Source organism: Tursiops truncatus, chromosome 16 (genome assembly GCF_011762595.2).
Source record: "Tursiops truncatus isolate mTurTru1 chromosome 16, mTurTru1.mat.Y, whole genome shotgun sequence".
Classification (NCBI taxonomy): domain Eukaryota; kingdom Metazoa; phylum Chordata; class Mammalia; order Artiodactyla; family Delphinidae; genus Tursiops; species Tursiops truncatus.
In genome coordinates, this window is record NC_047049.1 from 25,680,311 (window position 1) to 25,707,368 (window position 27,058).

Genomic DNA, 27,058 nt, shown 5'->3' on the forward strand with positions numbered 1-27,058 from the left:
AGTGGTTAAGAGTCTGCCTGCCAATGCAGGGGACGTGGGTTCGATCCCTGGTCCAGGAAGATCCCACATGCTGTGGAGCAACTACGCCCATGTGCCACAACTACTGAGCCTGTGCTGTAGAGCCCACAAGCCACAACTACTGAAGCCCGCGCACCCTAGAGCCCATGCTCCGCAACAAGAGCAGCCACCGCAATGAGAAGCCCGCGCACTGCAACAAAGAGTAGCCATAGTTCACTGCAACTAGAGAAAGCCAGCGCGCAGCAACAAAGACCCAATGCAGCCAAAAAAAAATTTTTTTTTAAGGTATAACTGAGATTCAAACTCAGTTCAAAATGACCCATGGGTCCCTGATCCTTCCATAAAACCAGTGAACTTCTCTGCTTCAGGACCTTCAATCTCCTTATTCCTGATGGGGGGGTGGAGGTGTTAATGTGGGCCCTTCAAGGACACAGCATGTGTCTTTTAGTACTTTACATCCCCTTACATGGAAGGTCTTATGCTGAATGAATGACGCATGCATGCATGTCTGAGTGAATAAACAAGGAGAAAGTGGTTTTCTAGCCCTAATCCTCAATTCCATGCTCTAAAGACAGTGCAAAGAAACAAGGTCTAGATTGGAGCTGTTGGAGCGTCCTTCTCTGGCCTCCTCACCAATGACCTCCAGGAGAATCTAAAGGCTTCCACTCATTTATCACCTTTCTAGGCGGCTCCCCTTGACTTAAACATCATACTCTTCTGATTTTCTTCATATCTTTCTAACCACAGACTTCTCCAATTTCCATCTCCTAAATGTTGGCTGCCCTCCATGCTCTTCTCTTACTAACCTATACCTGCTCCCTCATTTACTCCTAAGGCTTTATTACTGTCTATATACTGATGACTCCCCAATCAGTCTCCAGCTTAGATCCTCACCCTCCTGGGTGCAAACCCATGAAACCAACTGTGCTGTCCACCCAGATGTCCCACAGATACTTTGAATTCAATGTACTGGAAACTAAAATCTTCATCCTCTTCGCTTTCCAGCCTGCTGCCCCTTCAAAATGTTTGCAAATCTTGACTATTTCTTAACCTCTCCATTACTTCACCACAAACTCTTGCCTAATTATTTCAGTAGGTCCTAATTGGTTTCTGTTTCTGCCCTTATGTCCTGGAGTCAATTCTCAACAGAGTAGCCAGAGTCATCTTTGAAAAGTATGTCAGATTGTGTCACTCTTCTGCTCACTTTATAATTGCCAGCAAGGTCCTACAGGATCCAGCCTCTGTGTAAGTAATCTCTTATTATCCCCTTTCTCTCACTCTGCTCCAGCCCCACTGGCTGTTCCTCAAATACACCTGGTGTGTCTCCCATGCCCCACCCCTCCAGGCTCTTAGCAGTTGCTCCTCACTTTGCCTGAACCAGTCTTCCCCTAGATATCCCTACTGCACCCTTCTTCCTCTCATTGAGATCCTTTGTTCAAGTTAGCCTAGGCAGTGAGGCCTTTCCTGACCTCTGTATTTAAAATGTGCCCCTCCCCCAGCCCTCTCTCCCCTCCTCTGTTGCGTTTTTTTTCCTCCATAGCACATAGCTCCATGTACTATGTATTCTACTTTAAAAAAATATTATCTTCCATTTCCAAAATATAAGATCTGTGAAAGGGGGTTTCTTTAATGCTGTGTCCCTGATGCCTACAGTGGGACCTAGCACATAGTAGCTGCTCAACAATTATTTGTTGAATCAATGAATGAACCCCATTCTCTCCATTCCTACCACTTCTACCCTAATCTAGGCCTGACTGGTCACCTTGCCTCCAATCTAGTTCTCTTTCAAAATGTTCTCCATCCAGCAGGCAGGGGGATGGTCCTACTGTGAAAGCTGGATGACTTAAGCCATGTACTCTAGGCAATTGGAACTCCACAGTTCCCAAGAAGAGTTTTGGGGCTTTGCCCATGTTGTTCTGTCTGCCTGGAGAGCTTTTCAAAGTATAGCCCCACCTTCGTTTACCCAATTCATCCTTAAGCATCAGGTTTTGGCTTAGATGTCATTTCTTTCAGGAAGGTTTATAAATCTCCCCAGACTGGGTTGGGTACCTTCTCTGTGTTCATATCCTAGCATAGCCCTTTAATAAAGTGTTAACTCTAACTGAGCAATTACTATGTGCCAGGCATTTCATGTGTATTATCACATATAATCCTTGCCAAACCTCTGTGAAGCGAATATCCACTTTTAGAAGAAGAAACTGAGGCACAGATTAGTTAACGTGCCTCAAGTCAAACTGATAACAAGTGGTGGAGCTGGGGTAGGATTGAAAGCAGCTTACTGCCTTCCCCTTTTAGGGCTCTTGCAATTGTTTCCCGGCCCGTCTTCCCCCACTGCACTATGAGCTCCTTAAGGCCAGGCCTGTGAAGAGTCTCCCAGCATAGAGCTGAGTGCCTGCCACACGTTTGTTGAAAGGACAAGTGAACATATTTTCTAGTTCTTACCATTTCCACAGTGTTATCGTAGTGGCTCAATAATGCTCAGGTGGCCTTCCTCTGACTTGTCAAAGTTAAGACCCAGAAGCTCCATTCTCCCTCCTTTTGGTGCTTTCAGCACTGAGACGGCGTGTGGGGTGGTAGTGGGTGAAATTGGCAAAACAGAGGAACAGCGTCTGTTCTTTTAGTTCTCTGGCCCCAGGAAGGCCACTGCTCACCTCACAACCCCCTCAAAGTCTCCCTTGCCCCTCAAGTTCCTCAGAAGGCTGTGCTCACACAAACCATGGACACCCACCAGCAGTCTTTTTTGCCCTTTCCCCACCCTGCCCGCAGCTCTCCCGCGGAGACTTCCTGCACTGAGGAGGAGGGGCTGGTTAGTCCCACCATAGCCCATGGAAGGGTCCCGAGATGGCCACCCCTCCCAGGCCACATCCTGCCCTGCCCTACGGTCTCGGTCTCGGGACATTCCTCTCCCTTCTGCTGCCCAGCTAGTCCCTCCCCTCACCCCACGCTGGCCTCCCAACCTCAGAGCCTGGCAGGCTGGGTTGAGTCACTCATTTCCAGCATGCATTCTCCTTCTGGTCAGGCCAGTTTGGCAAATCTCTCAGGCTCCCCAGACCCATGGCCTTGGATTCTGTGGGTACCCCTCCCTAGGGCCCCTGATCCCCCAAATAGGGCAGAGCAGACTCCTGGAGGAATGTACAGGCTTTCGGAGGAGACATTAAAGATCACATGGACGGCTTCTCCCCTCCTTAAACCTAGGGACAGAGTCTCTGCTCTGGGTCCAGGAGCCCTTTTCTTTCCAGAAACAACCCCAGCCTACTCCTGTCTCCCGGAACCACCTAAGCACAGAATCTCGCTATTCTGTTTTCTTTGGGACAAGAACTTCACCCTGACCCTGGGTCCTTCCAGGCTAGTCAGATGAGGAGGATTAGATAAGCAACCTGCCCCCAGTCTCCAAGGAGAAAGGGGAAGGGGTGTGGCCTGGGCCACCCTGGGGTAGTCAGCCTGGCTCCAGACCCTCCCAGCTCCCTTGCTCTGACTGCCAGAGGGACTGAGGGCCCCAGACAGGACCTGCCCCACTGCTGAGGAGGGGCGGGGTGGGGTGGGGGGGGCAGCCATAGTTCAGCAGGAGGTCACAGAGGAAGGAGGAGTGACCTCCCCCTGGGGCAGGTCCCACAGATACAGCTGCATCTCAAAGAGGACAGGGAGGGGAGCTAAGAGACCCTTCACAGGAGCTGACTCCTTCTGCCCCCTACCCTCTTGTGGTGCCCCCAGGACCTCTGCAGAACCCCCTCAGTGCTACAGCTCCATCCTGAGGACCAGAAGAAAAGGGCCCTGCTATTCCCCAGGACAGACAAGCAGGCCTAGTGGGAAGGGAGAGAATGTGTTTGGGCCCAGAGCAGTCCTGCGGCTTCCTGGACCCTGCCTGGGTGTAGACCCACTCCTGCCTGTCTCTAAGGCCCCCGGCTGTTGCCTTCTCCCCCTCTAGCACTAGGCTCTGCTCCGCCACACCAGGCCCTGGAGAGATAGGAGCTGGGTGATCCAGGGAAGGAAGATCCACCTGCCTCCTCACCCAGACCAGGCCCAGAGGATTTAACAGGAAGGGTAGGCTGGCCTCTGTGTCACCCAGCGGGCCAGTTCTGAGGCTGCCCCTCCATCCTCCCCACAGGCCCTGGATTAGGAGGTTGAATTTTGGTGCCTGGTGAGGGGAGCGCTGTCTCTTGCTCTCGCTGAAAGGGGCGTAAGGACCTTGCATGAGCCTCTCCAGCCCCACAGAATGGCAGCTGGGTCTGTGGTCCTCCTGCAGCCCACACTGGACCTGAGGGGCCGTGGGCGTCTGCCTCGTATAGCTGGCAAACAGCATAGGGGAGCCCCTTCTTCTTGGAAGCTTCAGCCACGGGGACCTGAGGAAGGCCCGCCTTCCCAAGGGAAAAGGGTTTTTTGGTGAGAGGTGGGTAGGAGAATGAAGCAGAAGCACAGTCTCCCCAGACTGTGTTCCACCTCCTACCCCCCTGACCTTACAGGCATTCAAGACCAGTGAAAGAGAGCCTGTACCTGTGAGGTCATTTCTGCATGACTGAAGAGTCACAGGCCATGTGATCCTGCTTCCCTGGCACCCTCTCCACTCCCAATATCAGTCTTCAGGGCCCTTCCACAACCTGGCTTCTTCTAAGTGGCTGAGTCCAACCCACCCCCTCTGGCAGGGCCCCTGGCTTTCTGCTCCCCTACTCCAGGCAGCCAGAAAGGAGCACAAGACCCAGGCACTTCTGCAAATACGTTTAATGCACTTAGATTACACAGAGGAAGAGGGGGCAGGAAGGAAACGACATCTAAGTGAGTCACCCAAAAATTCTTACAAAAGTCCCAGGCTGGCTGCAGCCCCCAGGAACCGAGTCACCATTGACATTAGAAACTAATATAAAATTTTACAAAAGTCTGCTCATTGCAGCATTCAGGTACTTGTACAAAAGGAGGGCTCTTTCTACAGGGCTCCTGACTTACAACAGGGACCCAGGTACCTCACCTGGCACAGGGACCTGGAAGCCAGAGAGGAAAGACAACCAGATAAAAAAATACAGTCAAGGGAATTCTCTCTTGGTCTGCCCCATAGGGGCCGACCTTCAGGTTTTTTCCCTGCTCTCAACGCAATCTCAAAACCCAGTCTCAAGACCCTGTGTTTATTTTTTAAAACGTCCTAGCCCTTTAGACTCTCCCCAGGGCTTCCCAGCCCCTGCCCTGAAGCCTCGCCTTGCGAAGAGAAGGGCAGGAAGAGGCACCAGCTCCCCAGCCAGACCTGAGACCTTGCATGAGCCTCTCCAGCCCCACAGAATGGCAGCGGGGTCTGTGGTCCTCCTGCAGCCCACACTGGACCTGAGGGGCTGTGGGCGTCTGCCTCGTATAGCTGGCAAACAGCATGGGGGAACCCCTTCTTCTCGGAAGCTTCAGCCACGGGGACCTGGAGGGACGGGGTAGGATGGGGCAAGTTTCAAGGAAGCCTGTGGAAGAGGCAGATTTAGGGAGGGAGGAATGAGGTCAGGGCTCCCAAAGAGCTACAGGGAGGGAAAGAAGGGGTCCATCTAGTGAGCGTCCATCATATGCCAAGTGCTGTGCTGGGCATGCCCCATGGTCAGCCTTGCTTCATCCCCATTGAGGGTCCCCTCTCACCAGCCAGAAGCTCAGTGGAGGGCCCCCTCGCTGAGAAACCTCTGGAAGGCACCACCGCCTAAGGGAAAGGAGGTCTGGGCAGAGATGGCGAATGTTCTACCACTCCCCCAGAGCCCATGCACTGTAGGGAAAGGAGATGGAGGCTGGTTCCAGCCAAATTTTGGAGGTTCCCCACCTTCCTGCCCACCTTCCCCAGGGCAGGAAGGGGCCACAGGCTTCACAGGCTCATCGTCTCAGAGCTCCCCTGCTTCCCTTCTGCCTCCCACACTGACAACAAAACTTAGCTCAGAAAATAGCCCTTCCCCCCAAGCCAAACCAGGCAGGTAGAGGCAGGTCCCCAGAAAGAAAGAATCTGTGGAGGGGCAGGTCAGGATGGCGAGCAGGGAGGCAAGCCAGTGGCACCTCTTTGGCCATGAAATGTCTGAAGACAAGAGCTTTAAAGGCAGGGATGCTGTGGTGGGTGAAGGCCAGGAAACGTCCTTCTGGAAAAGTCCTCAGAGCAGAAGGCACAGCTGCTGCCAACATCAGGTCCCGAGGGGCTTCCATCTTCGGCGCTTGTGTGCGTGTGGGGGCGTCTCTCCCAAATGCCAGGCTGATCCGCCGTGAAGCGCTGAGTTTGATGGGGTTAGCCAGGCAGCCCTGCTGGTGTATGCAGAGAAGGAACCAGACCCGAGTGGCCCCTTGGAAGTCCAACAGCCTGGCCACTACCCTCACGGCCCCTGGAGGCAGCTCTTTGGCTAGACTGCTCATCAGAGGCGTCCTGCACCCCGTGGGCCTCCTTGGCACTCCCGGTGGTGCCTGTGTGTATGGTGGCTGCAGACAGGGACAGGGCACGGGCCTGTGTGGTCCATGACAGACAAAAGGACTTTGCTTTGGAAAGGCCTGAAGGGTGATCTCGGAATAGCCGTCCCTGGAGTTGGGGCTAAGAGGGCACGAAAGGGGCTTTGCTGATTCCAGGTCGAAAGTGGGAGACAACCCAAGAAGAACCCCAAAACCATGGGCCAGAGATAGGCTGGCTATGAGATAGGAAGACCATGAGATCTGCAATACTGGGGTGAGGGACCAAGGACCGAGAGAGGCCAGGATGCAGGAAAGGAGACAGGACAAGGGGTAGAGAATGAAGGATGAGAAATGAATGGATGCAGGGAGGGCGGGAGAGTGCAGCGTTTGCAAAACCAAAATGAAAGACATGTTGAGAGGTTGATTTTTCTGTTTTTAATAAGCCAGAGTCCTGCAGCCTGGAGGTTGGGAGGCCCAGGGGATGAGGAAATGGGATGGGAGTGGCAGAGAGCTGGAGACCCAGGCCCTGAGTGGCAGGTGGGGATGGTCTGTGAAGCGCTGGGCTTCGCCCTCTCTCAGGCACGCCTGGTTGGGAGGAAAACACCTGGAAGGTGAGGCTGCAGTCACCAAGTCTCGGAGGTCCTGATGATCCTTGAACTTTGTGGGGACCCAGTCCAGCTGGGAACCAGCAGCAGCCCTTCCTGGCCCCAGCTAAACTGGGCTCAAGGCTGCATGGGGGAGTGCCTCGGCTCCACCAGGCCCAGCTGGGAAGAAAAGCCTCTCCGCGAAGCTGGCTCCTCCAGGGCCCCGGACTGGCAGGCGAACACTGGCACCTTCTCTGGTGGCAGCTCAGGGGGAGACGGCCCCAGGCCCTTGTCTGAGAGAATGAGAAAGTTCATCTGGAAATAAAGTTCTGTTTAAAAAACATTATATAGATGGCTTCTGGGCATCTTTGAAGAGCAATAAAATACCATCCGGTTTCTACAAAATAAAATAAGGAGGAAGAAAACCAAACACGATCGAAGGAATCGTTCCATGGTCAGAGGAGCTTGACTAACAAAGGCTCCCCAGAGTTGAGCTGGGCAGCGCAGGCGGCCACTCCGCCTCCCTGCTGCTGGGCTGTGTGGCAGAGGGTAGGTGAGAACCAGGCCTGTCTCCACCTAGGAGCACATCAGAGGTCCGGAGGCAAATCTCAAAATGGAACCTGTGGCAGTGGCAGGAGGGGAAGGTTGGCATTTGCCCAACTGTGGCCCACTGGGGCCAGGGCCTGGTCACATGGCTTGGCCGGCTGCCGGGGGAGGCCCCCGAGCTGCAGGTGAGGGGGGGGGGCCTGTGGCCTGTGCGTGGCATCCCAGCGGGCTACGGGCGCAGTGGCTGCGTGGTCATCCTCACACTTGTCCTTTTATTTGTGGGAGTCTCGTTTACGCAGTTGTTACACTGGAGTCACCGGGGAGCAGCTGGGCTCTCCCTTGGCCCCTGCAGGGCCCAGCCCAGGCTAGTGCAGCGGACTGTCAAACACCATGTCAGGTAGGATGGAGACTTTGAGCTTCTTTTCGGGCCAGCTGTACTCTTTGGGAAGTTTGAACTGTGGAGGGGGAACAAGCACAGAGCCAGAGTATACATGGTTAGCAGAACCCTCTGCCTTCTTCCCACGCTGCCTAGAGAGAGGCCAGGACCCTCACCGAGGCCCCGTCCCCTGGGTGCTGGGGGCAAGACAGGCCACTGGTTGCCTGGCTTCAGTCACCAATGCTAGACCCAGGTGGGCGGCTGGGGTCAAGCTGCTGGAGTTCGCTGACCCCTCCTTTCCCCTTGCCCTGCCAATAATTAACTGGGGTTGGAGGAGGCCTGTTTTCTAACACTTTCTTGACTGTGCTGACCTCCCTCCAGCTCACTTCCTTGGTTCTGCCTCAAGCATGTAAGGAATCTGCTCCCTGAGGCCCAGGGGCTAGAGGATGGGGGGCAGGGGAGGGTGCAGATGCTACAGGGAAGTGGCTTGAGGTCTGGAAATCTGCGGTCCTGTCCCTGCCATGGCTTCTTTCTGAGGCTGGTGGGGAAGAACGCTGGAACTGGCCCTCTGTAGCCTTTGCCAAAGGGTCCCCAGAGAAGGAGGTCCTGGCTCGGCCTCGGTGGGTGCCGAGAAGCACGGCTAGTGTGGCTTAAGGTGATTTCTTGGGCCTGGTGCATTCTCGAGTGGAGTAAACCCCCATCCTGCTCCCCCTTGTTCATTCTCACCTCCTTCCCAGGGTTACCAGCCTGAGAGAGGTGCCAGCAGTGGCCAAGGAGAGCCCAAGGTCTTCCTACCCGACTCCCCGGAATCACTGATTTGCCTACAGTTGTGTTTCTCGAGCTTCTGGTGGGGGTAAGGGAAGAGGCTGACCTATCTTATTCCTTGTGTATGCTAGGACCCTGCATGGGTCCTATGGTGCTCATAGATGCTCCGCGATTTAGGAGCAGGGTCTGCCTTTTATGACTCCAGCTGCCCCGGGGCCAGGCAAGAAGGCAGGCCAGGCTGGGAAGGAGGGAAGAGCAGGGCCTTCAGCCTGCCTAGAGCTGGTGCTGGCAGTGGGTGGGCCTGACACTTCCTGGCTGGCTCCCTCTCCCTCCCTCTGATGGGGGACTGTCCAAGCCAGGACCAAAGTGGAGAGTAGGGCAGGGTGTGGGGACAGCCTCTGGACAGGAAAGAAAAAAAAAGTCATTTTTAGTGACCTACTTTCCTAAGCTCCTCCTGGCTCCTGTCCCTCCTGCCTGGACTACCCCCCTTCCACCCCCTCAGCACCCGAGCTGAAAGCAGCAGTCTGGCATGGTGCCGTCCCTGTGCGACATGGCCTCTCCGGAAGCACTTCTGGGCAGCTGGCTCTGGTCTGACTGAATGGGAGCCAGGCTTCAGGGACCGGTGACTTGCGGGGGTTGACTGGCCAGCACAGACTGGGTACTTCGTGACTTCTGAACGTATAAATGAGTTAATTTACCAAGCCACATCCCAGAGGAGAGAGAAGACACTATCCCTTTGGGGGTGACCTCAGGCTCTGAGGACTTCCTGTTCACCTGGAGACCTGGACGGGCCAGTCCTGCCCTGTGCACTGTCCTCCGCCCCGTGGACGTCTGTCGGAGGCCTCCGTGTCCTGGCTGACTCAGCCCTGGAAGCCCCGGCAACTGGACGCTCCAGCCCTGGCTGAAAGCTGGCTCCTGCCTGACTTCGCTCTAGCTTGGAAGCCTGGCCCCTGGGAGGTGAAGGCGCTCTCCCCCAAACACACTTCCTGGCACAAAGGACGAAGGAAGGGTCTCTGCCCCGGGGCAGGGGAGGCCCAGAAGAGCAGGAGGACAGCCAGCTTTGTTAATGTTCCATTAACCTATCGGGCAGGGCACTGAGGCCAGGAAGGCTCAACCCTGGGGTGCTGCTTGGTAGGAGGCCGGGGGGAGGGGAAGGGACTTTCCAGGATGAGGTAAATCCCCACAAATGAGGATGCTGGGAACAAGGAAGAAAAACAAAGGGGATTATGGGCTCCATTCCTATACCCCAGCAGAACAGCCAGGGAAAGCACAGGCCCCCACCTGGCCCGCCAGCTTGGCTAGGGCTGGAAGAGATGGACCAGAGGGGAGAGCTCATGGCCAGAGAAGGGAGGAAGGAGAGTGGCTCCTGGGTGGCCTGAGGCAAGAGCAGGAGTCCCTCGCTGCCCACCAGAACTCTCCCGTGGAATGTTCTCTGGCAGCAGGCGTGGGCTTTCTGTTCAGAACCTGCCAGGGAACAGCAGGGACTGAGGAGAACTCTGTGCTCCTCAATGAGGAGCCTGAAGGCCCTGGCTGCCTCTTCAATGAGGTTCTCAGGAGTTGGCAATTCAGACAATTTGCTGGGTGTCCTTACAAGGGCTGGCGGTGGGGTAGGGGGTGGTTCAGGGAAGAGAAGTAAAGTCATTTAACATCTCCTTTCCAGCCTATCTCCACACGTCAGACACACACACACACACACACACACACACACACGCACGCACGCACGCACACACACACGCTCCTGGAGACTGGAACCTGCCGTCAGAGAGAATCAAACAGCTTACTTCCTCTGGAGAAGTCAAATCTTCCAAGTCCTCCAACATTTTCTCTACAAACTCTTCAGTCAACAGAATCTGGGAAGAAGGCACAAGACAGGCTTTTATTATTTTTTTTAAATATATGGTCTTTTTGCTAACTGCCAAGCTATGGACCTTTCTTCAGGCCATTAAGGAGCTATGAGGCCACTACAATGTGTTCTAGGGACACAGGGAAGGGCCTGTCGCCCACGTGCCCACCACCACCTGCCTACCACATCAGAGGGACTGGAGCAGAGGAGGAAGGACATCAGAGGACAATGGGAAGCAGGGGGGGACATCTGGAGAGATGGCGGTGCTGCTCCCAGAAGGGACACGAGAACGGGTGGGGAGGAACCCCTGTTTTGGCAGTTCGGGCTTCCTGCATGCTGCAGTATGGTAGTGGGGAGACAGAAGAGCCGAGGGGCAGAGAAGAGAGATTCCAACACTGTCCTTGCCCAACCAGGTTCACTTGGTAGGACAGAAGGGATCTGTCTGGATTTGGAATACAAGCCTCGTCTGGAATCTGGAAATGCCCCGGAAGGTACATCCAAGAACGTCTGAGCTGCAGAATTTGGAGATTGTACACCAACCTCTCTCATTTTACAGAAGGGAAAGGGACTCCTTAACTCCCACTTCCATCCGTGGCCTCCGCCTCCTCCCAGACTGGAAGATCCCAAACCCCTGCCCTGCTGGCCCCATTCAGCCACTGAGTTCTTCAAGCTTTCCTTTAAGAAACCTCTTCTCCAGGGCATCTCCCAGCTATCCCACTTTGCTGTTCTAGTCTGGTGTCTTGTGGCTTCACGCTTTGATGTAGAGGACAGCCTGGTCCCACTACGCGGCAGGCACAACCACCACCCTCACCCCCTAAAGCAGTTTTCACAGTTAGCAGCAATGTTCAAGGGTACCCAGGGCTTCCTCAGCCTGGTGGGCCGTCTTCTCGACTGGCTCCTCTGCCCAGCCTGACCCCTTCCGCTACCCCTCTACCCCCGTGCTGGTCAACGGGGCCCCCTGACCTCTGCAGCAGACCCTTCTGTCCCCCCGGGCTGTGGCTCTCCCCGCCTCGTTCTGCCTTCTCCAGCAGCCTGTGAACGCCCGGGGTGGGGGTGGGGGGGACGGAGGGAGAGAACCATGAGTTGAAGACCAAGGTGAGGGGCTCCTCTGAGGAAAAGTCCCCTATGACAAGGAGGAGGATCCAGGACTTGAGAAAATACCCATCAGGTTTCCCCTGGGAGTTGTCCACTCTGACGAGAACCTAAGTTTCAACATGTGGAATAGAGTCAGCTTGTGAGATCAAGCGAAATGGCAGAGAAAGGAAGGCGAGCAAGCAGGATCACTGGGCGCCTCACAGGACGGAGGGCTCCGAAGGAAGGAAGTTGATGGGCTGGAGGTGTGAGCAAGGAATGAGAAAACTACCCCAAGTGAGCAGGTAAAACACCACACATCAGGCACCGTGCTAACCGCTCATGTATCTTATCGCCTTCCAGATGAGGAAACTGAGACACAGATGGGCTATGTGATTTGCCCAATGTCACGTGGCTTGTGAGCAGCTGAGACAAGATCAGGTCCCGGTCTTGCCTGGACTCTAAAGTTAGCGCCCAGAGCACAGCTTCCAAACCCTAAGGTCTTACCCTCATTTACTGATCCTTCCACTCATCTGCCCATCCATCTATTTGATTCCATAAGCATTCCCTGGGTGCCTCTGCTAGGCCTGGCCCTGGGTGGAGCCTCAGGAACACAAGCATGAAGGCAGTCCATTCCCCACCTGGACAAGCACCTTCCCGCGCTTGACAGGGAGCCAAAGGTCATCTCCTTCTCAGGCTGCAAGCCCACAGTCAGGGACAAAACAGCTCCAACCACTGGCCCACAACTCCTCCCCAAGGTTTCTGTTTGAGGAGCTCAGGCTTCAAGTGGAGACAGAGACAAGGTTTAGACAGGCAAAGCCAGTCCAGGGAAATGCCCACCTGAGGTGCCCCCTCCCACCTTCCTCCTGGTTCCCCAAGGCGGGACTGGCTGGCTCCTCTCACAGACTACCGAGACCCCTTCCCAATCCCACCCTGACCCTTGCTCCTCCTGCTTTTATCCCAGGGCTCCCCTCCCCACTGCCCCCCAAAGCCCAGAGTCTCTCTACCAGTTATCACCAGTCTGCTTGAGTAGTACAAAAGTCACATTCACATTTTTGGCATTTCCGGGGCCTGCTGCCATCTCTGCAAATGCTAGCACAAACACAAGCATACCTAAAACCCAATTATATTACAGTGGCTCCAGTCCGGGCCAGGCTGAACTGATTTCTAACCCACAAATACTTCGGAGGGAGGACACTTCTGCCAGAGAGGTAAATAGGCCTGGCACCGTAGCTAGTGCTGGGGGTGAGATGGGATTGTGGGAGGGTTCACAGGGACGGTGACCACGCAGAGAGACTCCAAACAGCTGTAGAAATGGTAAAGGTAAACCCACCAACACTGAGTTCAGCCCTAAGCCAGTTCCTCCGACAAAGGTCTGGAACTGGTGGTGGAGAGAGGGTATGTTATGGTGGCCTTTGGTACGATCTGTGTGCGGACTCATTTTATACTCAGCTGGGGGAGGGGATGGTAAGACCGAAAAAGGGGACAAACCCTAGTCGCTCCTCAATTTTCATTTTTGGTGATTTGTTGGTTCCTGCTGGAAACTTCGCATTTTAAAAGAATTAAATGGGGAAAATTATACATGAGATCTCCATGATATTAAGGGTGACATTCCCTGCAAAGAAACACGACAGACTGTCATAGCTCCAGGCACCTAATTTAATTTCCTTTGGGAGTTAAACCTTAGAAGCTTGGATTGAACAAACAGGCCCTGTTCTTTGTATATTTCAGACCTGGAGCTGAGAATGTTAACAGATCTTATCAACAGGACACTGGAGATAGACAGCTATGATGGAGCAGCTCCTGGGCGCTCTCACGAGGAACAGACTCGCCGTTGTGATGCAACTGTGGGAAAAGCCTGTGCAATTCTGGGGCTTCGGGCTCTTGAAGCTCCCTGGGTCCCCATGGAGCTGCCTGGCTCTGCCACAAATAATAACAGGAAGGGTTATGATAATGACAGTGAGTGGTAATAATACCGCCAACAGCAGAAGCAGCGCCTCCCCCGTGTGCCAGGCACTGGGCCAAGTGCTTGACCGGTATCATCTCACTGAATCCTTAGCGCGGTCCTGCAAGGGAGGTAACCAGCATTCCCATTGTGCAGATGGGCGGGTGTCGAGAGGAGACAAGTCTGGACTTTAGAAGAACAGTGATCTGACCTCATGGTGGTAGAAGATGCTCTTTTCCTGTCTGGGGAAAGTACCCCAATTCAAGAAGCCTTGTATGCTCAGAGCTGACTCCTCTCTCTCCTCTGATGGGGGAGGTGGAGGTGACTTTGGCTTCAACCAATGGCCTGGAAAACCAACGACACATCTCCCGGCCACCTGCTCAGCTCAAGAGGGCTGGAACCCTGGGCGTCACAGACATGCAGCTGCTCAAAAACCAGGATGGCCAACTGGAAAGGAAGGCAAACCATGCCCCAATACAGTTTCCAAGTGGGGACAGCAGGTCAAATTTCCAGGTCAGCTTGGTAAATGTGTACATAAGACGACAGTTGCATTAGTCCAGAAAACAGCAGTAGAAATAATAATAATAATGAAAGTAGCACTTATCGATGGTAGTACTCACCAGGAGCTGGGCATAAATGCTTATGTCTGTGCACAAGCAACCCTTGGAGGGAGAAGACTCTCCAGTGAGACGGGAAAGCCCCCCCAAGCAATCTGAGCAGCAAACTCCCCTAGAAGGATTCTGAAAACCCAGAGATACCAGGCCCCATCCAGACCTTCTGAATCCAGACCCTCTGAAGCTGAACAGCTCAGGCAAGGCCAAGGCATGGTGGCGGGAGTGCTGGGGAAATACACTCACAGGGGAAGTGGGTTTGGGCACAGGTTTAACCAATACAGATGAGTTAGTGGCTGCAGCTCTACTACCAGCTCTAACTGGTGGAGCTGCGAGGGGAGCAGTGGCTCCCTGCCCCCCACTCCCAACCTCCACCTTTGATGAGGCTTGGAACACAGGCCAGCAGCTTACTCCAAGGTGCTCACACCCAGTGCCTTAGGACAGCCTGGCTGGTTGGTGAAGACGCAGGATTGTCAACAATCTCCCAATTCCCCAGGCCCCAGCAAGTTCCAGAAGGAACCTGAAAAGTGATCTTTCACCAATGCCTGCTCTGGGCAGGCCTGGCTATGGGACAGGCAGGGGCCCAGCTGCTGTAGATCTGATTCAAATGTCTGCGGTCAGTGATGTTTCTGAGTCTGCAAACAGCACTGACAATGCCCACTCCTTCCCCTTAGTATGACAAGCCACACTTTGTCTGGGGCCTTGTTTGCTCTTAGTGTTGACACGTTGTTCTTGCTTCCCAACAAGTTTGGCTTTCTTTTTCCTTCCCTTTCCTTCTCTCAGGGAAGGAGATGTGCTGTTTATGGGGCAGAGCCTGCCATGGAGCTGCTCTGGCACTCACAATGGCAGCGGGGGACACAAGACCAGGAAGCAGGCCAGTCTGCATCCCCCCAACCCCGACCGGCCAGACAGAAGTGAGAAAACAGCCCAGATGACCCCCATCCCCCAGGCTCGGGGGCAGAGGTGTGTGTGGCAGCTACCACTGCAGTGGTGGCACAGGGAGGCCACCTTCATTTCCTGTCCTTGCTGGGTGGTGAGGAGCTGCCTGAGGCGGCCAGGAGCAGGCTCACACTCCCCCTGCTCTGGCTGGCTGCCGCTGAGGGCAGAGCGGGCCGTCACAGTCCTCGCCCGAAGGGGAGGCTGCTGCACCTCCCTAGGCACAGTGCTGGCATTTAAACCCTAACGGCTGTACCCTGGACACTGAGGTCCCCATGGCAGCCCAAGCAAAGGTCTCCAGGGGGACCAGGTCGTGGCCAGGTTCACCAGTGGAAGGAGAAACAGCAGAGGCACGGAAGAGGAGCTGCCCAGGGCCTGGGCCAGGGATCGCCAAGTGTCTTCCACACAACATCCAAATGGGTGCATGGGGACAGGAGAAGGCAGCGGCTTGTCCAGAGGACAGTGGTGAGTCAGCCGCTGGACTAGGAGGAGAGCCCAGCAGTGACTCCCCAAACCAGGCCTGGAGAAGCGAAGCCCACTTGAACAGCTGCTGGGTGTCTTCTCCCAAGCCCTGGGCCTCCCATCAGGGCTGGTAGGGAATGGCTGGGAACGGGGGGCCACCTGGGTGAGCTGTCAGACACCACACAGCTGAGAAAGCATTGCAGGGCTTAAAAAAATATTCTCATATTTGGCGATGTGACCCCTGTGTGACCTCTGGGGCCGACTTCTCCCCCTTCAGATCAACCTTGGCTGGGGACGGATGAACGACTCAGCTCTGGGCCAGGCTCCCACTCAGAGGCTAACAGCCCGGTGTTGACAGACTCAAGGGAGAGAGGCTTGTTAAAGCCACTGGGATGAGGAATGCTGGGGGAAGGAGTGCAGGAGAGGACGCTGGCAGGCATCCCCCTGGTCTGAAGACCCTCCTGTACAACCCTGGAGTTGGTGGACAGCCTTTACCATCTCAGAAAAGATAAAAACAGCAAATGGTAGGGCAAACGGAGGAGTCCAGCGTCAACCTATGGAAACTGAAGAGCCTAAGGAATTGGAGGATTCCTGCCTCTCCAGCTCCTCCAGGAAGCAGGGAGTGCCCACTGTGCTTACTCTGGGGTTGCAGACAGCCCTGCCTTTCTGGGCCGGGGCCTTGACGTTCCTGGGGCTGGAGAGATGGGGCAAGGAGGAGCCTGGAGGGCAGGTGCAGGCCCAGGAGCAGGTGGGTGTGGAGGCCCGTCTGGGGCCACTCCACAAGCTCCGGAAAGGGCCCAGATTCCCTCACTTTCTGCCTTTTTCTCTCAGGCTCTCCTTTGTCTCTCTTCTCCCATGTGGGGTGTCTCTGCCATGCCACTTCCCCAAGAGATAACAGGCCTGGGCTGGAGGCCAGAACAAGGTGCCAAGGCTGGGAGTGAGGGCTTCCAAGGCTGTTGAAGGCTGATGCAAGAAAGTCATCCTAGCCCCTCCCAACTCCTCTGGGACCAACAGGGAGTGTTCAAGCAGCAGCCAAGAGAACAGAAGTCTGGGTCTCTTCAGTCCTGGGGCTGCTGCATCCAGTTCCTTCCTGATGCTCTGCCCCCAGCAGGCCTGGGTACACAGGGGTCAGGGAGACACCCTGGATCCCGGAAGCATGAGTGAGAGATTCCTGTAGGAGGTGAGGGCAGGCCTCTCTGTTGGGGTCTCCCTCCAGAGGAGCCTGGGGTCCCTCTTGGCCCAGTGGAGTGGGCCCTCACTGGTGACTATGAGCCTGACCCCAGGCCTCCAGGAGGTCCTCAGACTCCCGGGGAGACAGGCAGCCCCACAGGGAGACTCAGAGGCCCACAAGTAATTACAAGCCCAGGTTCCCACAGGCTAGGGAGCTGCCTGTGACCACAGTGGCAAGACCCTAAAGAGGAAGGCGGGCTGCCAGTCAGATGCAGAAAGTGCTGACTGCTTTGGGGGCGGGGCGGGGAGGAGGGGTGGTGTGGGTGTTGGCTTCACAGCTGAGGACCGGCTGGCCTGGGGGCAGGGGCAGGGGCAGGGGCAGTGGGTTTCCCAGGGCTCCCTGGAAAGGGCCTTGAGAAACCCCTTGGTGAGTTAGGGTGCGTGCCTGGGGAGCGGGCCCCAGCCAGCCTTCCCGGGAGCTCCCCTGTGAGCTGGCCCCTGTGGTGGACCACACTAATGAGCCCATAACACAGGCCTTTGATTAAGCAGCTCCCAGCACAGCAACTTTATTGAAACATGCCGAGGCCAGCGGCTGGTTCCCACAGCTCCCGTTCCTGGGGCAACGGCGCCTGGGAGGGGACCATGTGCTGGGAGTCAGCAGGGCGAGTGCTCAAGCTCACTGAGGGGCTGCCAGGGAGGCGAGGGGGAGCAGGGCTGGAAGGGAACACCAGTAGCCGGAGGATCAGGGGCTTGGGAATCAGGGTTGGGCCCAGACCTTTGTGGGGACTGGGGGGCAACGTGACATCTGCCGAGTCCTCTGGAGGCCCAGGTCCCCAGGCTGCTGAGAACTGGAGACGCTGACTCCCCCCCCATCTCCGCTGGGGGCAGGAAGATGTTCCAAGGGGGATGGCGGGGCTCCAAGGACAGGTTCAGAGTTCAGCATGTGAAAGGCAACTGGGTGAAATTTCTTCTTGAGTTTGGGGAGACTCTAGTTCCTACTTTCCCAAGAAAATGTGCTTAACCTTCAATACACAAAAGTGCTATCTGAGGACACTTCTGCTGAGACCTGTCAACACACTGTCACCTGCTAGGAAGGAGGACCTGTGACCTCTCAGGGGCTGGGGGTCTCCTACACGGTCCCTCGTTCCCCAGTCCTTCCCAGCTCTGCCCAGGCAGAAGGTCTACCCCCTCCCTGCTCTCCACAGAGGCAGCCCGGTGCCCTGGGACACGCTGGGGCTGGGGGGAGGCCCTTTCCACTTGTGCTGGGCTAATTTCAAATGTTATACTTCAGAGCTTTTGCTACAGCAACTACCAACACCACATGGACAGAAATCTAATGTTACCAAGTGGGACTTTTAAAATGTATTTATAACTTTATGGTTCAAAGTAATTTTGTTATGAAACAATGTAATAACAACAGTGGAAAAAGGCAAGATAATTTATGGAACACAATATCCCTAAAGCACCGGCTTCCATTTCTACCTCAGCTTAGTCTGGGGAGCGTGGTTGGTGTCCTTTGTTTGCCGTTTGTTTTAATTAAGGGTTAGTATTTTGGTGGGGAGGGGCAGGGAGGAGCTGGCCTGAGGAAGAGACACAGACACTCAAAGACTAAAAATGTGCCTACATTAATGCTATACACACTTCACAGACCCCCACAGACCAGGCTAAACCCACAGAACTGGCAAAATTCTCTTCCCCTTTACAGTAATCCCTCCGCCCACCCGCACCCTCCACCATACACCACAAACAAGGCAGAGTCACCTGTTAGATCAGGGTCAGATGCCCTTTCTGAGAGAGGTAAGGTAGGGTTCCTCCTCCCGTGCCCCCAACAAACAAACAGAAAAGGATGTTGTTCCTCTAATACATCCGGGAGTGGGAATCAGCGTTGGGCCGAGTACCCATTAGAGACCTGGACGGGGCCGGGGCTGGAAGGAGGCCTATGGCTCTCAGGCCCCAGCACCCCGCTTGGCAATGGCTTGAAGCTGTGCTCCAGCCAGAACAGCAAAGGAGGGACAAAGTATTCCGGAAAAGCCAGCAGGTTTCTGCACAGAGAAGCTGGGTGTCCATCAGGAGGAAAAGGAGAACCATTAGACGGGGGAGGCTCTGTGTGCCAACGCCTGCCCATCTCAGCCCAGCTGAGGCATCCAGGTCCAGATGCCCACTTTCTAGGAATTCTGGTGGGCTTTCCATATAGCACGAAAGTGGCCTTCCTCCCATCCTGCTTCACCCTCCCGCTTCCTGTTCCTTGGTTTACCCAGTGTGCAGAAAGTCTCCCATCCCTCAAACCTGAATTTCCATGGCCAACAGAATTATCAACGGCCAGGGCCTGGAGAGTTATCGCTCCTGCCTCAGGGTCTGGGGGAGAGGCCAGGAAGTGCTTCTGGAGCTGGTGGGCTAGGCAGTAGCATCCACACTCCACATGGCATCTCACAACCAGCCCCTCAGGAAGAGGAGCCGCCAAGAGCTGCCAAGGGGGGACCGAGAGGGGGCGGGCACGGAAGGGAGGGAGGGAGAAGAAAAGGAGCCTTCTCACTTGTAGCCAGGGTCCATGAGCTGCGTAAGGGTGCTCTTCGGTGGCAAAGGCGCCTTCTACTCCCGTGGAGACAAAGGTGATGGCCATGTCACCTGTGATACTTTTATATGTAAAGTGCCGTCCGTGCAGGAGCCTGCCCCTGGGGGTGGGAACATGAGACAGTGAGAGCAGGTCTGGCCAAGGCTCAGGGACTGTGGAGGCTACACTCCCCGGGATGGGCTGTCTGGCAAATGCCCTCCTGACCGACCATCTGCCCACTAACAGGGGCCTGGAACTAAACACGTTCATCTCAACACCTCCCAAGAGAAGCCTCTTACGAGTTCTCTACTGTTATCCTTCCAAAGTGCTCAAGGCTAGCAGATACTAGAGCAGCATTCAAAGGGCCTGAAAGGGGATGGGAGTCCACCTCCTTCGTGTCCTGGTGAGGAGACTGAGGCCAGAGAGGCCGGTTAGTAATGTGCCCAAGGTCAGGCCCAAGGCTAAAAGGCGGATCGTGCCCCACCTTTGTTTGGAGGGTAGGGGTGAAGAAGCACCTAAACGAATTTCCCACACCCTGGGATGCCGGCCTAGTGCCCTCACAGCACAATCCTGTGTCCGGGGCACAGTCTTCCACCTCCTCCTGGCTCCCCACGAGATTTAAATGGCTACCAAGGCCACATCTTTAAAAAGAAAGCTGAAGCCAAGTGGGGTCACTCTGAGGGAGCCACAAGAAGTTACTGTTAATCCCAAGTCTGGAAATACACCTGGGGGAAGGGCAGGCAGGGGCAACCAGTGGGGCAGAGATGCCAGTCAGCAAAGGAAGCAAAACCTGCTCTTGGCTTTCTCACGTTGCCTCAGATTAACCCTTCACCAGCCTAAAGGCCCTGAGCCTGGGCCAGAGAGGGAGCTGGAGAGGAAATCGTTGGGGTCCTGGGGCGGGGGGGGGGGGGGGGGGGGTGCGGGGTCCTGGCCAGACCCTGATCGCTCTGGCCACTTGCTCTCGTTGCCCTACTGGGCAAGGCTGGTCACCACACAAGGTCCTTCCTCAGGCTCCAGGGACAGTGGGGACGGTCCAAACCAGTGCAACCCCTTTCTTCCTTGTCACTGCTGTCTGAGTTTAGAGTTATCCTTGCTGCTTCTCCTGCTATAAAAGTGAGGGTAGAACCCCTGAGGGCTGTGGAGGAAGCCACAGCTGCAACAGGTTCAGCCCTGTGCAGCATCCCCATGCAGAGAGCTGAATTCTGGCCACAGGGGTGGGTTTCTGGCACTGTGGACAGCAGCAGGAGGGACACAGCTGGGCTTCTGGGTCCCTCAAGGAGTCTGCTGTGCGGGCCACGGGGTTTGGAGAACTGAGTGTTTCTGCATGGAAAAGCAGCAAGGAGGAGAAAATAGAGTCCCACCCATCAGATTCCCCTGCCCTACTACCCCAGTGCTACTGGGGACCCTGCCACCCCTGACTCTGGGCTGGTGGGATGGCAGGGCATCTGAGACTCCCTAGGTCACTGAACCTTCGTAAGGGAGCAGGGCTGGGGGACACTTCTCTGGACAAAGGAGTGCTCTCCAGTGCGGTGAGCACTACTGGAGGGCTCAGGGTCCACAGGCTCCCCCAAAGGCCCAAGATGGAGCGGGCTGACTAGCTCTCCTCCCCACCTGGGCCCCAGACTCTGCCTCGGTGTAGGGGGCAAGCACAGGCCTGGTGGCTCCTTGAGGCCAGGTTGTATGCTGTGGGGCTTACCTTAGGCAGAGAGGAATGAGGGCTCCTGACTCCTGGTTGAATTTCAGATGTACGCTCTCGAGCTGCCGCGTGCGGATCAGCTCATGGGGAATAATGGCCGTGGAGCTGTCACTTTCCAGGCTGTCTTTGCGGCTCCTGCAAAGCAAGCACAGGAACAGGGTCAGCACAAGGTGAAAACCGCAGGACAGAAGGCTCTCAGGCCAGGCTCCTGAGGAACGACAAGGATGGTGATTGATGATGAAGATAACAACAGCCACCATTTACTCACTACACGCTCGCCAAGTGCCAGCCCTGTGTGAGGCACCTCTCGCTGATTACTCCTCACAGCGCCCCCGTGAGGTGGGCACTATTATTATGGCCCTTTTACAGATAAGGAGCTGGGGATCAGGGAGGTGACCTAACTTGTCCAGGTCGCAAAGTGGGGACTGTGGAGCTGGGATTTGGTCGCAGGTTGGTCTGGCTCTGAAGCCTCATCTTTGGCCAACACTCTGTATAAAAGCTTATGTCACAGTGGCTTGTTCTTCCCTAAGATAGCAGCAGGGGCTTCTGGGAGCCCTTCTTCCCCTGCCCTAGAGCCTCAGACCCCAAGTTCTCTAAGGCTGGGGTGCTAGAGTGCCAGAAGACATGGCTCCGAGAGCTTCCTTCCTGCTGACCCTGAAAAGGCTGACATCAGAGCAGGCTCAGAGCATGCACACTCCTGCTAACAGCCAGCAGCTGCCGTGACATACACGTCCTTCATCCAACAGGAAATGACACAGTCCTCATCGAGGGGTGGAAACCAGGCTCTCATCAGTCACATCAGTGAGCCTGGCTGGGCAGCAGGACCGGGCCACCACCCTGCTGGGCTACGAGGCCCCAGGAACCCTGGACCAGATTCCTCCTGACTGTGGCCCCAGCCATGGCGAACTGTCACTTCTGCCTCACGCTCCATCCTGTCCTGCTTCCCACCCACAGCTTACTCCACAGCTGGGCCACGGGGTCCCTTTGCAATCTAAGATTTGCTCTTTCAAATTCAGCTGCCCCCACTGACAACCTCTCAAATCCGCCTCAGCCAGAAGTGAGGGTTACCCACTGATCTCATTCAAAAGGCCAGATCCTGGTTTGGACTGTGAATCTCAGAACAATTCCCCAAGTGAATAAAATACTGGGTGAGAAGCTTTAGTTATTTATCGCTGAAGCAGCAATAGCCACCCAGGATGTCCGGGCTTGATCTGGGCTTGACAGTCACACAGCCAGTGGGGGCCCAACCTACTTACACACTGGGGGGGCTGAGCACCGGGGCCTGTGGCCCAATGAGGCACCCCAACACTCAGAGCACCTCCCCAGAGGGAGGAGGATGCGAGGTCAGCAGGCAGGATGGAGGGTGACATCAGAGAGCACAGGGCCCTACTGAGGCAGCGGTTTATAAAGCTCCCGAGGTAACGGGGACCATTCCCACCAGCTGGGTGGATCCACCCTCAGATGTGACATGTGACTGATCTTTCACAAAGTGGTCCCTTCCTCTGGTTTCCAAAGCCAATTCTGAAACTGCCCTTTGCCCTAGTGTCTCCTTTGACAAACCCTTTCACAAGACCTGTGAAGGAGACAAACATGCTGGCCAAGAGGGTCACAGAATTTCAGGGCTGGAAGGAAACTCGGAGGTTGTTTAATCTACCTCTTTCCTTTACAAAAGAGAGCCGGTAATGTGCCCAAGGCCACAGAGCTGGGCTGTGGCAGGCCATCGTGGGAGCCGAGGACCTCTGACCAGCTCTCCTCCCCTTACACCCTGGCTGCTATGCCTCCCTTCTGAGGAGGGCAACACCAAACACCACCCTCGGGGCTTGGACAAGAGCAGGACTCAAGAAAGACAGCAGCCCTCTTTGGTGAGCCCTTACTCTCCTCCAGAGTAAGGAGTCCATAGATTCACTCACTGAGTCCTCACAGCAAGGACTCTACACCAGGTAGATTCCTCTATAGTTAACGCTTCTTGTACAGGTCAGGAAACCCGTGGCTCAGAGAAGTGAGGTGATAAGCCTACAGTCACAGAGTGAGTTTAAGAGGAAAAGCCAGGGTGTGACTCTCACCATCACTTCCCTGTGCTACCTCTGAGACACACCACCATGCTCCCAAAAGACCTGGCTGCCAGGTGGGGCCTCCGAGCCGGTGGGCCTCTCTGACACAGGCAAAAGTGCTGATGAATAGCAACTGGGGGTGGGAGCAGGGGGGTTGGGAGAGCAGAATCAACAGCACACAGGGCTAGAGATGTCTCAAGCTGGAGGGAAAAATAAATTGTTGAAAGTCAGCTAAAGTCACCTTGGTAACTGCTACAACACACTCACCCGGAACGAGGACATCAAACCCAAGTGCAAACAGCTTTAAAGAAATGGAAAAGAACTTAATCATCTGAAGAATTAATGTGACAAGTGCCCACATTTACACCTCCCACCAACCTTCAATCATTTGAAAACGTACTTTAATCTTTTAAAAGAAAAAAAAAATTGCAAAATGCTAGATGTGCCGTCCTGGAGCTTGGGTATTTCCGGCATGCTGCTTCAATGGAAACGCCGCTGCTCCACATACACACACGCAGGAGCCCAGCTTTTTGCTGATTTGTTTTTTCTGGACATCGATGCAGAAGCATGAATTATTTGTGTGGGCTGGGTGAGGTATTAAATCTGCAGCCGACACAGGTTTGCAATGTTTTGCATGGTTGTCAGCTTAATCTTAGTCATAAAAAAATAAGTAGTGTGCTCGCCAGCATGGCCTAATTTTTCAGCTGGGCTGTTTTCTCCCTGAGTTCCTAGCAGAGGGGAAGGCAGAGGGCTGGAAGGGAGAATGGCTCCTAGGGAGGCATGGAGGCCCATAACCGCTGGGGGCTGCTAGGAAGATGGGGCCAGGGGATGAAGGATGCTCCGGGAGGCAGAATGGCTAACAACATAGGTTTGGGGTCTGAGTCCCATATGACCTTGGGCAGATAACTTAGCCTCTCTCTAAGCTTCACTGTCCTCTCCACGGGAAGAATAACAATACCCTTTCCTTATAAGGATGAAATGAGATGACCCAGGTGAAGCATCAAACAGCGCCTGGGATATAGTAGGTGCTCAAAACGTTAGCTGGCTGCCTCTAGAACTCTACCTGCTCCTCATGCAGGAATGTTGATAGCTTAATAGAGACTTATTTGCCTTTACCCTGGGCCCAGAATCCAACTGCCTCTGGCCAAGCCAGTCCCCCATTCTGAGCAAAGGTCCTTGCCCTGGGCTTGGAAGAGGGGACTTCTGAGATGGGGAAGCAGCCACTGTGGGCCCCAGGCAACCGGTGGTGTTCTGGGAAGGCCCAACTACAGGCCAGCAAAACCCCTTGAGGCCTTTGTTCTGCTGAGAGACACGCTGGCAGGACCGCCTTCCTACACAATCAGCACAATCAGCCTTCCTGCAATTCTCATCTACTGGTCCTCAAGTTGCCGAGAATTAGTTTAATCCATCCTCCATGACAGCCTTGTAAATCCCCGAGGCTCTCACAGACCAAGAGGAGTTTCTCTTTTCCAGTATTTGCAGCCCCAACTTTCAACTATATTCTTAAGATAAGGTCCTGAAATCTTCCATTCATCCAAGTCACTCTCCCTTGGATTCGCTCTAGCTTGTCAAAGCCCGAGTGTCATGTCCAGAAGTGAAGTGTCACGTGTGGAAATAAATACAGTATGTGGTTTAACCAGCAGATCACAGAAGGACTGTGAGCTTTCTCGTTTGGGATACTTTACTTCTATTAAAACTGTCATCAAATTGTCTATTCTTTGTAACCTCAGCATACTACCAACTTATACCACACTCCCTCTGTCAACAAGATCTCCCTCAGGCTTTCTCACATGGACTGAGCTCAGACCTCTTCCGCCCTAGCTTGTATGTACTCTAGAGGATTTGGAGCTTAGAACAGAAATCTGCATTATCTGGCTAGGGTGTCAAGCAGTCTGGATACTTCTGAAACCTGACTCTGGCACCCATCATATTGGCACTCCCCCCTGACTTCACATCACTGACAAAACTGATAAACTTGCCATCGATGTTCTCATCCCAGGCTTTGATTAAATAGTGAATAGGACAGGGCCAGGCAGACAAGCTGACAGACTGACATCATCACTCTTTGGGTATGCTCATCCAACTGATTATAATCCACCCAACCATTCCATCACTAAGCCCCTCACCCTCCTGGATGCTCTGTATAGACATTTCTCTGTCTTGCCAGCAGTGATGTCAGAAGACACTCTCAAAACATCTTGCTAACCCCCCACCTATACAAGGTCTACAGCACTTCCTTTATCTACCAAATAGAAATAGGTTAAGTGTTTCTAAAAAGGCAGTGAGGATGGTCCGGCAGGTCTGACTCTTTGTGAATGCATGCTGTCTCTCAGGCCTCACTGTTTTTCCTTAGAGAGTATTCACAGCCTACTCGCTGAATAATCTAGCCCAGAGTTTTCCCTGTGAGTTGACACCAAGCTCACTAGTCTAGAGAGTGCAAGATGCTTTTTGCATCTTGAAATTTTTGAGTGCTTTCAGTCTGTCAACACCTCTCTCCCATTCCCTCAGAGATTACTGACAACAGCTTCCTGAATCTCATCTGCCAATTTGACTGGTATTCTGGGGTGCAATACATGTGGACCAGGAGATCTGAAATCATGGCTTCAATCCTCTTATCGATGCCTGTATGACTCTTCCTAGTCTAATAACCATTCTTTTTGAGATGGAAGCACAATATAAGTAGAGGAAATTTTTGTTGCCTCTCTGCCTCTGATTAACATTACTCTGTCCAAACAATGGGGCCTAGGTTTTCTTCTTCTTGTCCCAAACAGAACTATGAAAAACAAAGTCCTTTTTGCTGATCATAGCCCTTTTTTGCAAGACTTAATTCTTCTTGAGTTTCAGCTTTTCTTGATCCTGTTCCTTAAAGTGTCTGTTGGTATAACATACTTCTCTCTCCAGCTTTTGTTCAAATTCTTCAAAAATATTCTGAGTTATGTAAAGAATTCTCTACATATCTCTACTGGTCCCCAGAGGTATTACACCTCTTTTTAGTTTTCAGGGGACTTTCTGCAATAATAGTATTAAGGGGTACCTTTAACTGAGTGCACACTATGATGCCAGGTCCTATGCTAAACCCTTTATATACTTTATTCCTTTCATTTCTATAACAACCCTATAAATAGGTATTATTTTTCCCATTTTACAGATGAAGAAACCGAAACTCAGATACTTAAATAACTAGTCCAAGATCACACAATGGGCAAATAAAGGGCTGAGACAAACACCCCAGGTCTTCCTGACGCCAGCTAAAGTGTAACCACAATATTTTTCCTTAAGAGCCTCCCATCCCTCTGAGTGGTCTTTTCTTCTGGGGTTTCAAAGTCCATGAAGACACATCTATTTTTTTTTCCCCCTGAACTCTTAAAAGAATTGCTTCCTAGAAGCCATGGCAGGGCTTCCCAAAGGGTATTTGATGGAATTTTAATTTAAGAGAAGCTTCTAGAAGAGCAGATGTGGCAAAGGCTGGATGCAATACACTGCATCTCAGATTAAAGATTCGTAAAATGTTGGCATTTCGAAGACTCTGAGGAGGACTACAGAGGGCAAAGGAACAAGTTTCATTTTGTGTAAGCCAGTGTCTTCCAACCTTAGCCACAGGAACCCCTTTTCACTTAATCCCCAACCGACCTCCCTAAAAGGCTGTGGGGACCCTCCCTCTGGGGACCACTGGTCAGGCAGTGCTCTGACAAGGCCCAGGGTTTTCCCTCCTGAACCCTGCTCTGCCCAAGTGCTCTTTCCCAAGGCCCTGTCACTCCCACTCCATCAGCTTCCTTGCCGGTCAGAGTCAGGTGCACAGCCGAGGCGCCTCGTCATTTTCTTCACCCCAAGACAGATGATCTCAGGAGGCCTGTCAGACACTTATACGATGCTCACCTTCAGCTCTCAGCCCGATGCCGGGGAAGCTGAAGTTCTTCTGAGTGACCAGGGCTTACCTTGGTGCCAATTTTCTGATTTTTACCTGGAATTTTGTGTCATTCTTTCTTTTTACTGTGCAGGGCAAGCTGTAACAGCTCCTACAATATCACTTCTTTGACTTTTTTTTTTTTAAA

General features: G+C 54.0%; 1 protein-coding gene across 3 annotated transcripts in view; it reads right to left on the bottom strand.

The window, feature by feature from the left end:
* Window positions 1-4,719: 4,719 nt before the first annotated feature.
* Window positions 4,720-27,058, bottom strand: part of SUFU (SUFU negative regulator of hedgehog signaling) — a 110,566-nt gene continuing 88,227 nt past the window's right edge. For all 3 annotated transcript variants that reach the window (XM_019939902.3, XM_019939901.3, XM_019939903.3), the window contains exons 9-12: window positions 20,956-21,090; window positions 19,242-19,380; window positions 10,452-10,520; window positions 4,720-7,984 (exon numbers count right to left, since the gene is read on the bottom strand). In XM_019939902.3, the coding sequence (XP_019795461.1) occupies window positions 7,895-7,984; window positions 10,452-10,520; window positions 19,242-19,380; window positions 20,956-21,090 (433 nt within the window). In that variant the 3' untranslated portion in view covers window positions 4,720-7,894. The remainder of the gene's footprint in view (window positions 7,985-10,451; window positions 10,521-19,241; window positions 19,381-20,955; window positions 21,091-27,058) is intronic.